Source organism: Phyllobates terribilis, unplaced genomic scaffold, assembly GCF_046119375.1.
Source record: "Phyllobates terribilis strain yellow unplaced genomic scaffold, ASM4611937v1 Scaffold_4__5_contigs__length_816908805, whole genome shotgun sequence".
In the NCBI taxonomy this organism is placed as follows: domain Eukaryota; kingdom Metazoa; phylum Chordata; class Amphibia; order Anura; family Dendrobatidae; genus Phyllobates; species Phyllobates terribilis.
In genome coordinates, this window is record NW_027362764.1 from 292,604,553 (window position 1) to 292,620,017 (window position 15,465).

General features: G+C 40.0%; 1 protein-coding gene across 1 annotated transcript; it reads left to right on the top strand.

The window, feature by feature from the left end:
- Nucleotides 1-1,319: 1,319 nt before the first annotated feature.
- LOC141264327 (insulin-2-like) lies at nt 1,320-13,132 on the top strand. Its single transcript, XM_073676617.1, has 3 exons — nt 1,320-1,440; nt 2,717-2,923; nt 12,481-13,132. The coding sequence occupies exons 1-3, from the start codon at nt 1,356-1,358 to the stop codon at nt 12,618-12,620; spliced, it is 432 nt and encodes a 143-aa protein (XP_073532718.1). The 5' UTR covers nt 1,320-1,355; the 3' UTR covers nt 12,621-13,132.
- The last annotated feature ends 2,333 nt before the right edge of the window (nt 13,133-15,465 follow it).

Consider the following 15,465-nt stretch of genomic DNA (forward strand, 5'->3'; position numbering starts at 1 on the left):
AAAAAAAAGAAAATGTGCTACAAGTCGATTTCACAGGTACACAGCAGAGGACTTATCTACACTATCTGACTTCCAAACAAGCTTCCATCTATCTAGCTAATATCTCTCATTACACATAAGCAGGGTGCAGGAGCAGCATCTATCACCGGCAGTGTGATATGCATAAAATGGCGCTGAGGGAACATGGCCGCTTTTTATGTAGAGAGGACATGTGATTTCAGCAGCCAATGGCAGAAGCCCATGTGTCTGGACAGTGTGGATGCCTCCTGCGCTCTGATTGGCTAGCCATGCTTTCCTCACTTAAAGTAACAGGGAAAAAAAAAGATTACAAGCGCGCCGCTGATCTGACCTGTTCTGAGCTCTCCCTAGCCCCTTCACTCATCTAACATGACCCACAGCTCTTCATACACAGGCACTATGCTAGACAAACTCTTAAAAACGCTGTAGTTGCTCCACAATCATGTTCCCGCACTTATTGGCCGAACGTTGACTTTTTTTCCGAATTTAAGTAAAAATGCTCGCCTTTCCAATCACAAATCGAAATGTGCCACATTCGTGCTGAACTTAACTTTTGAGATTGGATTTCAAACATATTCGCTCTTCACTACTCACCAAGCTGCTTGCCTATTGTCCTGTAGCCCATCCTAGCCTTGTGCAGGTCTACAATTTTGGCCCTGGTGTCCTTAGATAGCTCTTTGGTCTTGAGCATACTGGAGAGGTTGGAGTATGATTGATTGAGTGTGTGGACAGGTGTCTTTTATACATTTAAAAAAACAGGTGTAATTAATACAGATAATGAATGCAAAGTAGGAGGGCTTCTTAAAGAATAACTGTGAGAGCCAGAATTCTTGCTGGTTGGAAGGTGATCAAATACTTATTTAATGCAATAAAATGCAGTTTGATTATTTAAAAATCATACAATGTGATTTTCTGTTTTTTTATTTTTAGATCCTGTCTCTCACAGATGAAGTGTACCTACCATAAAAATAACAGATCTCTTCATTCTGTAGGTGGGAAAACTTGCAGAATTGGCAGTGTATCAAATACTTATTTTCCCCACTATATATATATGTACACTGACTACTGTGGACACATTTCATGTTGCACATCCATTTTGTTTTTAAAATTGTCATGTCTACAGATATCTTTGCTCTATTTCCTTGTGTATTCCTTTTTGCAGAATTAATGCGGCAGGTGGTCAGGTCATTGGAACAAGTGTTGATGCTGAGAAATGAAATCAATGATCCTTATGTCCAGAGAACTTGCAAGTTTAATAGGTAACTGTTCATCTTGTTGGGAGAGGCAGCTAATGAGCTGGCAGAATTTGGCAGGGTGCTTAGCTAAGGTGCTTTGTGATGTATAAAATGGGTTTGCAGGAGCAGAAAGATCACACTTACACCTGCCATCTCTCCTTAAGGTCCTTCTATAGCACTTGTCCAGGTAAGTGTTGTGTCATTGTGGTTGGGGTTTGGATGGGTACTTACAGTAACTAGAGGATAACTTAGAAGTTTTAAGCTGCATGTAGAGTGGAAAAAAGCTGAATAATCTTACGGTACTAGTTTATTTGATTCCTTTATGTGCATTAATTTCTACCAAATTGCCACCACATAAATAGAGAGAGAGAGCAAAGGAATCTAAGGCAGATAGAAGGAATCTATCAGTAGGCTCACCCCTCCTATGGGAATGCAGATCATAGAAAGTTGAATTATATGATACCTTGATATCTGCGATCCGATGTCATATTCCAGAGAAATCCACATTTTCTTGTAAATGAGTGGTTAAGATCTATGAGCCGGACATAGATCTCCCTGAGAATCTGCCTCCAGAGCTTATTTTAAATAAAAGGGGGCATTACCAGTGTGAGCCATGTAATGACTGACAGTCTGCACTCCTGATCTACATATGTCACACTAGTAATGCCTCCCTTTATTGAAAATAAGCTCTGGAAGCAGATTCTCAGTGAGATCTATGTCCGACCCATAGATCTTAACAGCTCATTTACATATTAAGAAAAACATGGATTTTTCTGGAATAAAAAATCGGATTACAGATGTCAAGGTATCATTTTATTCAGCTTTCTATGACCTGCATGCCCATATAGATGGGTTAGGAGGGTTGATCCTACTGACAAATGGCCTTTAAATGTAGATATAAACCAATGACATAACTATATCCACCACTTAATAATAGATTTGTTTCATTTATGTCTGAGTAAAGATTAAAGTCAATGTTAAATCACTACATAAAGCAAGAAAAATATTTAGATTTGAGAGTCCTCAGTGGTTGATACCTTTTAATGGCTAACTGAAAGGCTGGTAACAAATTGAAAGCTTTCGAGACTACTCAGGTCTCTTCATTAGACATAGAATAACACACAATAATTATTCCTGCATCCTGTTGTGTATAAATATGTGATTCTTCAGATTTTGTGTTATTCTATGCCTGATGAAAAGACCTGAGTAGTCTCGAAAGCTTGTAATTTGTTACCAACTTTTCAGTAAGCCATTAAAAGGTATAAACCACTGAGGACTCTCAAATTTTAATATTTTTCTTTCTAGTGGCTAACACGGTACAAAGATATATATTTTTCCTGTGCAAAAAGCAAGAACGAATATTTCAGTTCTATATTTTATATACTCATTAAATTCTGTATTATTTCAGCATATTTCTCTCAGTTTAGTACAGCTCATAGTTCCTTCATTTCTTCTGTGCACAGATCCATTCTCCACTTTTTTCATCATGGCCCTGTGGATACAATGTCTCCCGTTGGCAGTTCTTCTCATCCTATTTACACCCACCACCCAAGCCTTAGCCAACCAGCACCTATGTGGGCCTCACCTTGTAGAAGCCTTGTACTTGGTGTGTGGTGAAAGAGGTTTCTATTACTACCCTAAGGTCAGACGAGACCTTGAACAGCCATTAGGTAAGATGCGAACGTGCTTTAAAAATTCACATATAAAGTTTCAGAATATGACAATACAGTAGACACAAGATATTTTTGTGGATCAGATTGGTAGATAATGGGTAATTATTCTTAAAAAATTATTGCTATAATGAAAGAGTGGCACTGACTATGACAACAATCTAAAGCTTGCCTTCAGTTTCTTCATTTACCACATTTCACTTTTTTATTTGCAATAGTTGGACATGAGCCCCAATATATTTTCAACTCTATATGTCTAAAGGCGGCCATATGTATTTATGCCTAACTGACACCAACTGTCAGACCGCGTTGGGACACTTTACCAGCCGATACGAAACTGCTCTATCTACTGATAGTGGTTGCGGCCAGGTACTGCACATCCGTCTCCAATTGATTTGAATAATTATGTTAACCAAGTACCCTATATTATTTTCAAGCGCTATTGCTATTTATTTATAGCAAGTTATTTGCTCATCTTATTTTTATCTTAGGTTTTGTTTGTTTATTAGCCAGTGTGAACATGCACCTACACGCTGCATGCATACCAACTTGTATTCCAGTTCATTCCTTTAAGTTTTTGTTTCCAGTTTTTGCACACTGAGCAAATAACAGCGTGGCCTCCCTTTTCTTTGAGCTGGACATTACATTTATATAGCTCCCCATTGCTGGGTGTCCATTAATCAGGGTATCGGCCCTGCTCGGCCCTTATTCACATTTACATCATTTGACATATAGTAAGGTTTAAATGTTAGAGGTTAAGACCATCCCGAATTGGGTCACTGTGACTTGGTGGCATGGCTTTGACGGTTTTTTGATCAAAATTATGTTAAACAAGTACCCTATATTAGTTTCATGCACTATTGCGATTTATTTATTTACTGCAGAGTATTTGCTGACCAAGTTTTTATATTAAGTTTTATCTTTAAGGAAAGCACAAAAAATGACTGTTTCAACCAAGCACAGGTGTTTGGTGCGCACTTGGCGTGGCCACGCAGTTCAGTGCACCTTTCACACATATTTGTTTAGCATCTATCCTTGCCCTCTTCTTTTTTGATTGACAGGCCTGGATTTATAGGAGCAATAGGAATGGTGAGATAGATGGAATTTGCACTGCACTGCTCAGCCAAGCCAACGGTACACCAAGTGCTTGTGGTTGGTTTAAATAATCATTTTCAATAACCTGATATATATTTCACTCTTATGTGGAACATTACTAATTCTTTTATATAATAATATAAATCATTTCAGTTTATTGAAAATTTCTAACCTGGAATATCATTCTACCTTCACTAATCTCATATATCAACCTTTCCTAAGATAAAAGAAACTCCTGAAAAGATGAAGAGATCCATACAATATTTCATTTTAATCTTTATTTAAATATTAATAAAAACAGAAAATGATTGCAATGATCCACATTAAAAATAGGAATGCCTCTAGAGGGCACTGTGGCAAAATAGCTCAACACTATCAGGAATTCTGAGCAGCAAGGTGCCTGAAAGGATCTGCAATTAATACTTAGTAGCAAAGACACTTATATATCTTTTAAATAAAGAAAGATCCTAAAATACATCACAGTGTCTGTATAATATCAGTGTACAATTAGAGGATATAATAATACTTTTGCCGTGGTCTTAGCAGACAGAAAAATTTGCTATCCTAATACAACTATGTCGATTATAAGAGGTATGTGATTAAGCCAACCACTAATATAGCACTTTCCCAGTTTATATTGCACATAGCCCATTATGACCAACCACTGCCACATGTTAATATACAGCTCAATCTATCGCCATGCAAGCTATGGGCAACATAAACTGGGAAAGTGCTATATTAGTGGTTGGCTTAATCACATACCTCTTATAAACTACATAATTGTATTAAGGTAGCAAATTTTTCTGTCTGACTAAGATCACGGCAAAAGTATTATATCATCTAATTGTACACTGATATTATATAGACACTGTGATGTATTTTAGGACCTTCCTTGATTTAAAAGATATATAAGTGTCTTTGCCACTATTAATTGCAGAGGACCTTGCTGCTCAGAATTCCAGATAGTGCTGAGCTATTTTGCCACAGTGCCCTCTAGAGGCATTCCTGTTTTTTAATGTGGATCATTGTGATCATTTTCTGTTTTTAGTAATGTTTAAATAAAGATTAAAATGAAATATTGTATGGATCTCTTCATGTTTTCAGGAGTTTAGTTTATGCTGGGAAAGCTTGATATATTATTGTGAGAAATGCCATATGTATATTGTTTGGTGGACATATATATTTATAATCTCCACTAATCTCAGTTACAATAAGTGACTGCTGTGTTTTTTTATATGATGGTTTACTTGTGTGCCAACAAGCATTTATGCGCTATTCACAAGATGTGCCTGAAATGTTGGTAGTCAGGTAACCCATTTTCCAAAGTGGCCTCCAGTTGCCTCAGCTTCAATGGAGGCATAGCCAGGAGTGGGATTCGATTTTTTTAACAACAGGTTCCCAGTTAGTGTTTGGAAACCACGCCCATTTAAAAAGACATGCCCATTTAAATGCAACATAATTTTCTAGCCATGCCCATTTTCACGCACGCTTTCCTCAACCACAAAATACAAGTTGCAGTAACTAAACGTAAAGGCGTTTTACGCTTTTTACCCCTCTAGTACCTTCATATTTAGTCTCATTGCCTCCTCTCCAGCACACATCGTCCCAGTCAGTCACTTTTTAGTATGGTGTATATTATTAAAGAGGTTTTCTACAAGTTTTGAAAATTAGTACTAAATGAACCTGCTCAAATTGGAAAGGACGAGCACTCGTCCATCAGTCACATCAACTGTTTGATGCAACTAATCTCTGGCCACAGGCCAAATATGCACAAAATAACATGACATCATGACCATACCAGATATTACCCCACATAGTGACCTGATAGTACCACATACAAGAAACAAATACATTCACATTATGACTCGACCACTTATTACCACCACATAGTGACGAATAATACCATATACAAGGGACAAATACCACTACACAATGACCAGAACACATATTGCCACCACAGTGTTCAACTAATACCACATACAAGGGACAAATACCACCAACCAATGACCAGACCTCATATTGCCACCACATAGTGACTGGGCACTATAATACTGATCATTAATAAAAAACAGAATACTAATAACACTAATATTACCATCAGTGCCATTATACGCAGGAGCTCTGTATATAGTACATAGTGCAAGTGTACAGGTGATACAGTGATCACTGGTGACATTTTACACAGGAGCTCTGTATATAGTGTACAGGTAATACAGTAATCACCAGTGACATTATACACAGGAGCTCTGTATAGTGTTAGTGTACAGGTAATACAGGGATCACCAGTGACATTATACACAGGAACTCTGTATATAGTGTCAATAGTAAAATATATTACAGAAGTAAAAATGTCCCCTAATTGGCCCCTACTGCAATTATGTCCCCCCACTTGCCACCATAAACTAATAATGTATGTTTCTCATTCTGTCCCTCATACAGTAATATGTACTCCATCCTGACCTCATCCTGCAATAATGCCCCCCATCCTGTAATTATATCCCCCATCCTGGACCCATCTTGTAATAATGTCCCCATCCTGGTCCTTTGCTGTAATAATGTCCCTATTCTGGACCCATGCTGTAATGTCCCTATCCTGGGCCCCTTCCTGTAATGTCTCTCATCCTGGTCCCCATATGTCCTCCATCCAGGTTCCCATATGTTCACCATCCTAGTCACCATTTGTGCTCCATTCTGGTCCCCATAGCTATCATCCTGGTCCCCATATGTCCCTCATCCTGGTCCTCATTTGTGCTCCATCCTGGTTCCCGTGTCTCCCATCCTGGTCCCCATATGTCCCTCATCCTCGTCCCCATATGTCCCTCATCCTGGTCCCCATATGTCCCTCATCCTGGTCCCCATGTGCCTCTCATCCAGGTCCTCATAAGTGCTCCACCCTGGTCCCCATATGTGCTCCATCCTGGTCCTCATGTATCCCACCCTGGTCCCCATATGTCCCTCATCCTGGTCCCCATATGTCCCACATTCAGGTTAACATATGTGCTCCATCCTACTCACCATATGTGCTCCATCCTGGTCCCCATGTCTATCATCCTGGTCCCCATATGTCGCTCATCCTGGTCCCCATGTCTCCCATCCTGGTCCCCATATGTCCCTCATCTTGGTCCTCATATGTGCTCAATCCTGGTCCCCATGTCTCTTATCCTGGTCCCCATATGTCCCTCATCCTGGTCCCCATGTGCCTCTGATCCTGGACCTCATATGTGCTCCATCCTGGTCCCCATATAAGCTCCATCCTGGTCCCCAAATGCTCCCCATCCTGTTCCTCATATGTGCTCCAACCTGGTCCCATATATTTCCCATTCTGGTCCTTATGTGTCTCCCATCCTGGTCCCCCATATCTCCCATCCTGGTCCCCATGTCTTTTATCCTGGTCCAGATATGTCTCTCATCCTGGTCCTCATATATGCTCCATCCTGGTCCACATTTGAGCTCCATCCTGGTCCCCAAATGCCCCTCATCCTGTTCCTCATATGTGCTCCATCCTGGTCCTCATCTCCCATTCTGGTCCTTATGTGTCTCCCATCCTAGTCCCCCATATCTCTCATCCTGGTCCCCCTATATCTCTTATCCTGGTCCACAAACATCTCCCATCCTGGTCCCCTTATATCTCCCATCCTGGTATATAAATATCACCCATCATGGTCCCCATATGTCCCCCATCATGGTCCCCCATATATCTCCCATCCTGGTTCCCATGTCTCCAAATCCATGTCCACAAATATCTCCTATCCTGGTCCTCATGTGTCTCTCCTAGTGGTCTGCATGTGTCCCCAATATTGGCAACTTTTGTAATTAAAATAAAAAAAAAGTTTCTTCTCACCTATCCACTGTCCAACGGCGTCCTCTTCCGGCTGCAAATGCAGCGTGGACAGGCCAGCGCATGGCAGTGATGTCATACGCTGGTGACGTGAGCGCCGACGTCAGCTGCCAACCTCTGGTTGGCTTGCGGCTGTTAACTATTACGGTGCAGGAAGCCGGTGTCTTTCTGTTCCGCAATACATTTAAACTGAATGTGTGTCTGAAGACGCACATTGAGTTGAAATAGGTGGCACACAGAACCGGATCGAGGTGCCCAGGAGGCCACTAGACATAGCCATGCTTGCGTCTTTCAATATTAATGGGAATTTTTCAAAAATCATGCCCAATCCAGCATGAATCTAGTGATGAGTTCCTTTTAAAGTCAGTGGGAATTATGCAGCTAGTGGCAGCTTGAAATCTTCATACATTATTAGCGACCTTCTAATACATACGTGGAAGTTCCTGAATAGAGACAATCATCTATCAGGTATTCATGGCGTATATGGCAAAAATGCTTAACATTGGATAACCCTTTTCAAACTTTTAGTTTTATAGTTTTTAAGGTTGAAAATAGTTCTAAGTCCATCAAGTTCAACCTATAACCTAATATGTTGATCCAGAGGAAGGCAAAAACCCAATGAGGCAGACACTATTAGCTCCATATTAAAGGGTTGTCCAGTCAAAAGTGATAAGTCTGCAGTCACTCTGTGTGACTGCAGACTTATGAATCTCCCTAGTGCAGGCGCTGTGCACTATGGGGATTCCCCGGTATGAGACCCAGGATCAGAGGCTATGTGTACGTTATACATACCCCCAGCCATTCAGCACCGTCTCGCTCCATCCACTTGTATGGAGCGAGGCCACGCCCCGTCTAGTGACCTGGATGGCCAGTGGGCGCGTCCAGCAAGAAAGCGCAGCCTCGATCAATACAAGTGTATGGAGATCAAAGCTCCATAACACATACATACTCTCCATAACGAGGTCTCATACCGGCGAATCCCCGCAGCACACAGTGTCTGTGCTGGGGGCATTCATAAGTCTGCAGTCACACAGAGTGACTGCAGACTTATCACTTTTGACCGGACAACCCCTCTAAGGGAAAATTCCTTCCTGGTTCCAAATATGGCAATTAGACTAGTTCCCTGGATCAACATCCCATCCCAGAATTTGGTACCCATAAACTGTAATATATTTTTCTAAAAAGGAATCCAGGCCCTTCTTATATAGTGAATCAATCATTACAACATCATATGGCAGAGATTTCCATAGTCCCACTGCTCTTGCAATAAAGAATCCATAATGTCACTGCTCTTTCAGTAAAGAATCGCCATCTGTGATGGTGATTAAACCTTCTTTCCTCGAGATGTAGATGATGCACCCATGTCATCATTGCAATCTTAGGTGTAAAAAGATCAGAAAATGTAATTTCCATAATAATAATAATTATCTTTATTTATATAGCGCCAACATATTCCGCAGCGCTTTACAATACAGAGGTTCATATGCAACAGTCATAAGTAACATAGCTAAAGATAATACAATAATTAAAGCAAAAATAATGGCGATCCTGCTCGTAAGAGCTTACAATCTACAATGTGGGGGTGACACAAAGTACAGGGGCTTATTTACAATGATAGTCCAGCCATCTTGACGGCATGAGGGATAGATAAAGGCTACATGAGCTCGTCACCAGCCAGTAATTGTAGTGCTTTTGGGTGCGGTTGAGTTTGGTGGAGCCTTATGTTTGGACAAATAATGAATGTGCTATAAAAATATAAAAGGACTTCGATTAGGGAATGTGATAGACAGGTGTGTTTTTAGGGAGCGCCTAAAACTATGTAAGTTGTGGTTCGTCCTAATTTCTTGGGGTAGAGCATTCCAAAGAATAGGTGCAGCTTGGGAGAAGTCTTGGAGCCGGGCGTGTGAGTTACGGATTAGTGCAGATGTTAGTTGAAAGATGCTTGCAGAGACGCCAGACTCCCAGATGACTCATGATAAGCATATTTCAGGAATCCACAGTAGCCACCATCGAAAAAGCTATCCTTACTGCAACGTTCATATATATCATTTATTATGGTAGAATACATATTTTAGTCTACTTTACTATTAGATGGATCCGTCTGTAGGAAGCAACAACTAAATAGCCTGCAATAAATGTAAACTAACAAATACTGGAATTAAGTAAAAGAAGTTAAACAAGACACCAAATCCCAACCAGTCTAATGGCTGCTCCACCCATATCAAAGGTCTCAGCAAGAATGTCTTTCTAAAATAATCATGAGATACCCTATGCGTGTATTTATATGTCCCATTTTTGTACCTTTTTCCTATTTACACAACATTAAGGCAAAATATCTAAAGTTTAAAAAAGTAGGGGAAAATTTGACCCAAAAGAGAGCAGATTTAAATAATCCCTAAAATGATACTCAAAAAACATTATTATTATTTCCTTGTCTGTATCGCATATATAGAGTTTTGAAAACTTGGATTGAAAATTAATACTGCTTTAATTGCACTTATTGATTAGGATAATTTTCATACTTAGCAACTGGGATGATATTCGCTGGGATTCTTTGCCTAATTCTTTACATAATCTTTAAAGAATAATCAAATTAATTTCCTATATTTCTTCCCTGTGTAATAGTACAAGCCATAGAGTGTACCATAATCCGACAGTCTGAGGTTCAGTTCGGATCAGCAGTAGTTTTCCTTGGGCTTCTATTTTTTACTGTGCCAGTAGGATGATCTGCAGGGTTCTCCTTGTCATAAATGAAGGACCCGTTGTACGTCAATAGGATTAATTTTGGAAGACAAGTAGCACTAATGTGAGCATTGCTTTATACTGTAGTAAGTACAGACTCAGGAGAGACTTCCAGAGATGCAGAAGGAGCTAGAAAATCTCAAGAGTGCCAAATAATCCTCCTGGATAGAAGTGCACCCCCAACATTTTCTATGTCATGGAAGATGGGTCCATGAGTACTGGGCTCCAGAACCAATCTGAAGTTTCAAATGTGGTAGATAATCGGACATGTTGGGGCACAGAATTCCAGAGAAAAGGGGACACTCGGGAGAGGCCTTGAAGGTGATTAAGTGAGGAATGTACAACTCTGGAGGAGAGAAGGAGGTCTTTGGAGGACCAGAGATTACATGTGGGAAGGTATCAGGAGATTAGTTAGGAGATATACAGAGGACACAGATTATGGATGGCTGTAAGGTACCAGGGGGCATTAGCCGTGGTCGAGCTGCTGGTTCATGATGCCTCGGTACTTTACAGGAAAATTATGTCCCAATCCCAGTGTGCCATCTCGTGTAGTACATCAGATTGTAACATGCAGTATCGAGCACAGCACCCTCCGTTTTTTATCTCCTAACACAGCACATTTCCCGTTTTACTTTCTGTTCCGCCTGGACTATCAGTACACTTACTGGTTCCTTTAGCACCAGGGATTTTCCGTCCGACACCGCAATATTGCCGAGATCCATTACCTTTCCCTCACACAGTTCCACGTCCATCTTCCTCTGTACAGAAGGGATTAAGATACTCCACATAGCACCTGTTTTGAGCGTGAGGCTCAGGACGTTGCAGTGATGTCTGCTGGGAATCTTGTAAGGCCTCATACTGCCCAGAACAACTTGTACTCAGCCAACTGCACCTTGAACTTGACCTTGTCACAGTCACCAACAAACTGTGACTAGGACTCCTCTCAAACAGGAAGCAGTTCCCTTTATGCTTGCCCTAACCCCCTCCCAATGTGAGCTAGTCCCACACATTAACTATATCTTATCCTGTTAACATCACCTAACTACACTCAATGTACACTAAGCATCTTACCACACTTATAATGCTTACTACTGTCTATTTTGCCCTATTTGTTACCAGTAACTTATGTCCTAAATCCTAGTCTACACTGATAAGCAAAAGGGTAACAATGTTTTGAACTTTTGACTTTCAGGCTCCATATCTCACCATCCACTACTGCCTCGAATGTGAGACTACCATCATTTTATAGACAGTCATCTTGGCTATCTCATACACAAATTTGACTTGCAACTATTTAGCAAATGATTAAGTATGCAGATTCTTGTCATGTGACTGCATTGCTACTGTTTTGCTCCTGGTGGTGGAAAAATCTTTTTCTTCCTGTATACTACAAAATACAACCTATTCTTACATTTCCTAATATCATAATAATCCTGTGCTTAGTCTGCACTACACACTATTCACATTGTATATTAATTCTTTATATTACTTATACACTGTACATTACCATAACATAATACATGGCAATTAACATCATAGCACATGACTACCTAATACATTCCAAGAACCACAGGACATAGTTCACACTTGACATGACACAACTGAAGACAGTGACCGATGAGAGATAAGGGTCTCTGTACAGCTCTGCAGACTATATTGGCACTATATAAATGAAAAAAGATAAAAGTTAATCTAATTTTGTCCTTATGAACTAGTAAACTATAATTCATCTCTGCTACCGACCAACATGAAGGTAATGAAACCACCATAATAGTATCATAGTATAGCAATATATTTTCACGTAGAGATGTCGGGACAGTTTTATGGGTCCAGACCATGGTCTAATCTAATAATGAGCTTCTATATTTTCCTATTTCTACAGTGAACGGAGCCCAAGGCAATGAGCTGGATGGGATGCAGCAGCTCCCATCACAGGACTATCAGATGAGGAAGAGAGGCATCGTTGAACAGTGCTGTCATAGCACATGCTCGTTGTATGAACTGGAAAACTACTGCAACTAAGGGACAGTTGTTAGGTCACTTACATAAATAATCTGTCTCTGTAAATCTATATATATATCTATATATATATATATATATATATATTATATATATACCCCCTCCGGTCCTGATATTTCTACTGTGTCTTTTTGTCATTGTCTTACATATGAATACAGATAGAGAACTTCATGGATGACGATATTAATATTCAGTGTATTCGTATTGTCCAACTGTTACCAACTGCAAAAAGACACAACTGGAATACAGAATGACAGGTGGCAAAGGCTTATAAAAAAAAAAAGTGGGATCATGCAAATGTATCAAGACTCCTGAAAGTAACCGAGCGCAGGACAGGGTGGCAGTGAAGAAGAAAAAGAAATTTTGAGAAGAATTTTGTTAACTCATTCCTTTTCTAACACTGAATGGGGTGAAATGCCTTAAATGTCCTACAAAGCCTCTTTTCATAATGTAAGTGTCCTTTACCTATCCATACTCTCTCCCTGGCTGAATTCAAATAAATGGAAGAGAAAGCACTTTGTCTGGTATTATTTAATGCCGATACTTTATGTATAATAAGTTTGATTTATAAATACATTAAGCTGGTATTTATACCCTCAAGACTTGTCATTGGCCTCGCAGCTTCTGTGATTAGCCAGTATTAACATCCAACCAACAGGAAACAAGAGATGAAAAAATACATTATGTGATAGCAACAAAAGAAAAATCCAGCTTGTAGTTATTTCACATTTTTTTCGGGGGCCAAAACTACAGTCTGAGTGATTCTGAGACTGTTTTTTTTGTGACATATTATACATCATGATAGCGGTAAAATTTTCTCGATGTGACTTGGGTTTATTTGTGAAAATATTGGAAATTTTGTAAAAATTTTGAAAATGATGCAATTTTCAAACTTTTAATTTTAATGCTCTTAAACAAGAGAATTATGTCACACAAAAAAGTTAATAAGTAACATTTCCCACATGTCTACTTTACATCTGCATAATTTTTGAAACAATTTTTTTGTTAGGAAGTTAGAAGGTTTAAAATTTTATCAGCAATTTCTAATTTTTTTAAACAAAATTTACAAACCCATTTTTTAGGGACCTCATCATATTTGAAGTGTCTTTGGGGGACCTATGTGACAGAAAATACAAAAAAGTGACACCATTCTAAAATCTGCACCCCTCAAGGTGCTCAAAACCACATTCAAGAAGTTTATTAACCCTTCAGATGCTTCACAGGAATTAAACCCTTCATGACCTTGGACGTATCCATACGTCCAGGTTGGTAAGTAAAAGTGGGATTCTGGTGTAGAAATTATCTACGTAGAGGTGATAACCCTTATCCAGCAGTGGGTACATCAATTCCCACACAATTTTCCCACCCAATCCCGGGACAGGGGGGCATTCAGGGGATTGAATCCGGGTGTCCTTCCCTTTATAAACCCTAAATCTGTGGGTGTACCCTGAGGTACTCTCACACAGCTTATAGAGTTTAATTTCATACCTTGCATTCTTACTGGGCAGGTATTGCCGGAATTTGAGCCTCCGCTTGAAATGTATTAGGGTCTCATCTACGTGATGTTATGACTACCAAAGCACATTCACACCGGTAACGTACAAACCAGGGAGACAAATACCTGAACCTGACAGGTCCCTGTTTAAACTAGGTAAAGCCTTTCTTTGACCCTGGTCTGTGCCTGCCTGACCGTGGAAGTTGGCACCCTAAAATAACGCAATGGCATCCCCACTCAATGGCAGCTTACCCTGAATGTCCTTAGCAGCTCCTAGGGTAGCTAGAGTAGCAGTTCCCTAGGGAATACAGGAATCACACACATAAAGCAACTGCAACGAACACAAATTACAGTAAAGTGAATGATTTCAACAAAGCCTATCACCAGCAGGAAACACCAGAAAGGGAAGGTATTTATAGCTGTACCCAAACAGTGATAAGACAAAAAACAGAGAAAATGAAAACATCTGCTACCCAAAACCGACAAAAACAGAGACAACAGAAGTAAAACACCCAAAGAAAAGATTTACAGTGGGGAAAAAAAGTATTATTCAGCCACCAATTGTGCAAGTTCTCCCACTTAAAAAGATGAGAGAGGCCTGTAATTGACATCATAGGTAGACCTCAACTATGAGAGACAAAATGAGAAAACTAATCCTGAAAATCACATTGTCTGATTTGGAAAGAATTTTTTTTCACATTTTGGTGGAAAATAAGTATTTGGTCAATTACAAAAGTTCATCTCAATACTTTGTTATATATGCTTTTTTGGCAATGACAGAGGTCAAACGTTTTCTGTAAGTCTTCACAAGGTTGGCCCACACTGTTGCTGGTATGTTGGCCCATTCCTCCATGCTGATCTCCTCTAGAGCAGTGATGTTTTGGGGCTGTCGCTGGGCAACACGGACTTTCAACTCCCTCCAAAGGTTTTCTATAGGGTTTAAATCTGGAGACTGGCTAGGCCACTCCAGGACCTTGAAATGTTTCATTGCCCTAGCGGTGTGCTTGGGATCATTGTCATGCTGAAAGACCCAGCCACATTTCATCTTCAATGCCCTTGCTGATGGAATGAGGTTTGCACTCAAAATCTCATGATACATGGCCCCATTCATTCTTTCATGCACACAGATCTGTCATCCTGGTCCCTTGGCAGAGAAACAGCCCCAAAGCATGATGTTGCCACCCCCATGCTTCACAGTAGGTATGGTGTTCTTTGGATGCAACACAGCATTCTTTCTCCTCCAAACACGACAAGTTGTGTTTCTACCAAACAGTTCTACTTTGGTTTCATCTGACCATATGACATTCTCCCAATACTCTTCTGGATCATCCAAATGCTCTCTAGCAAACTACA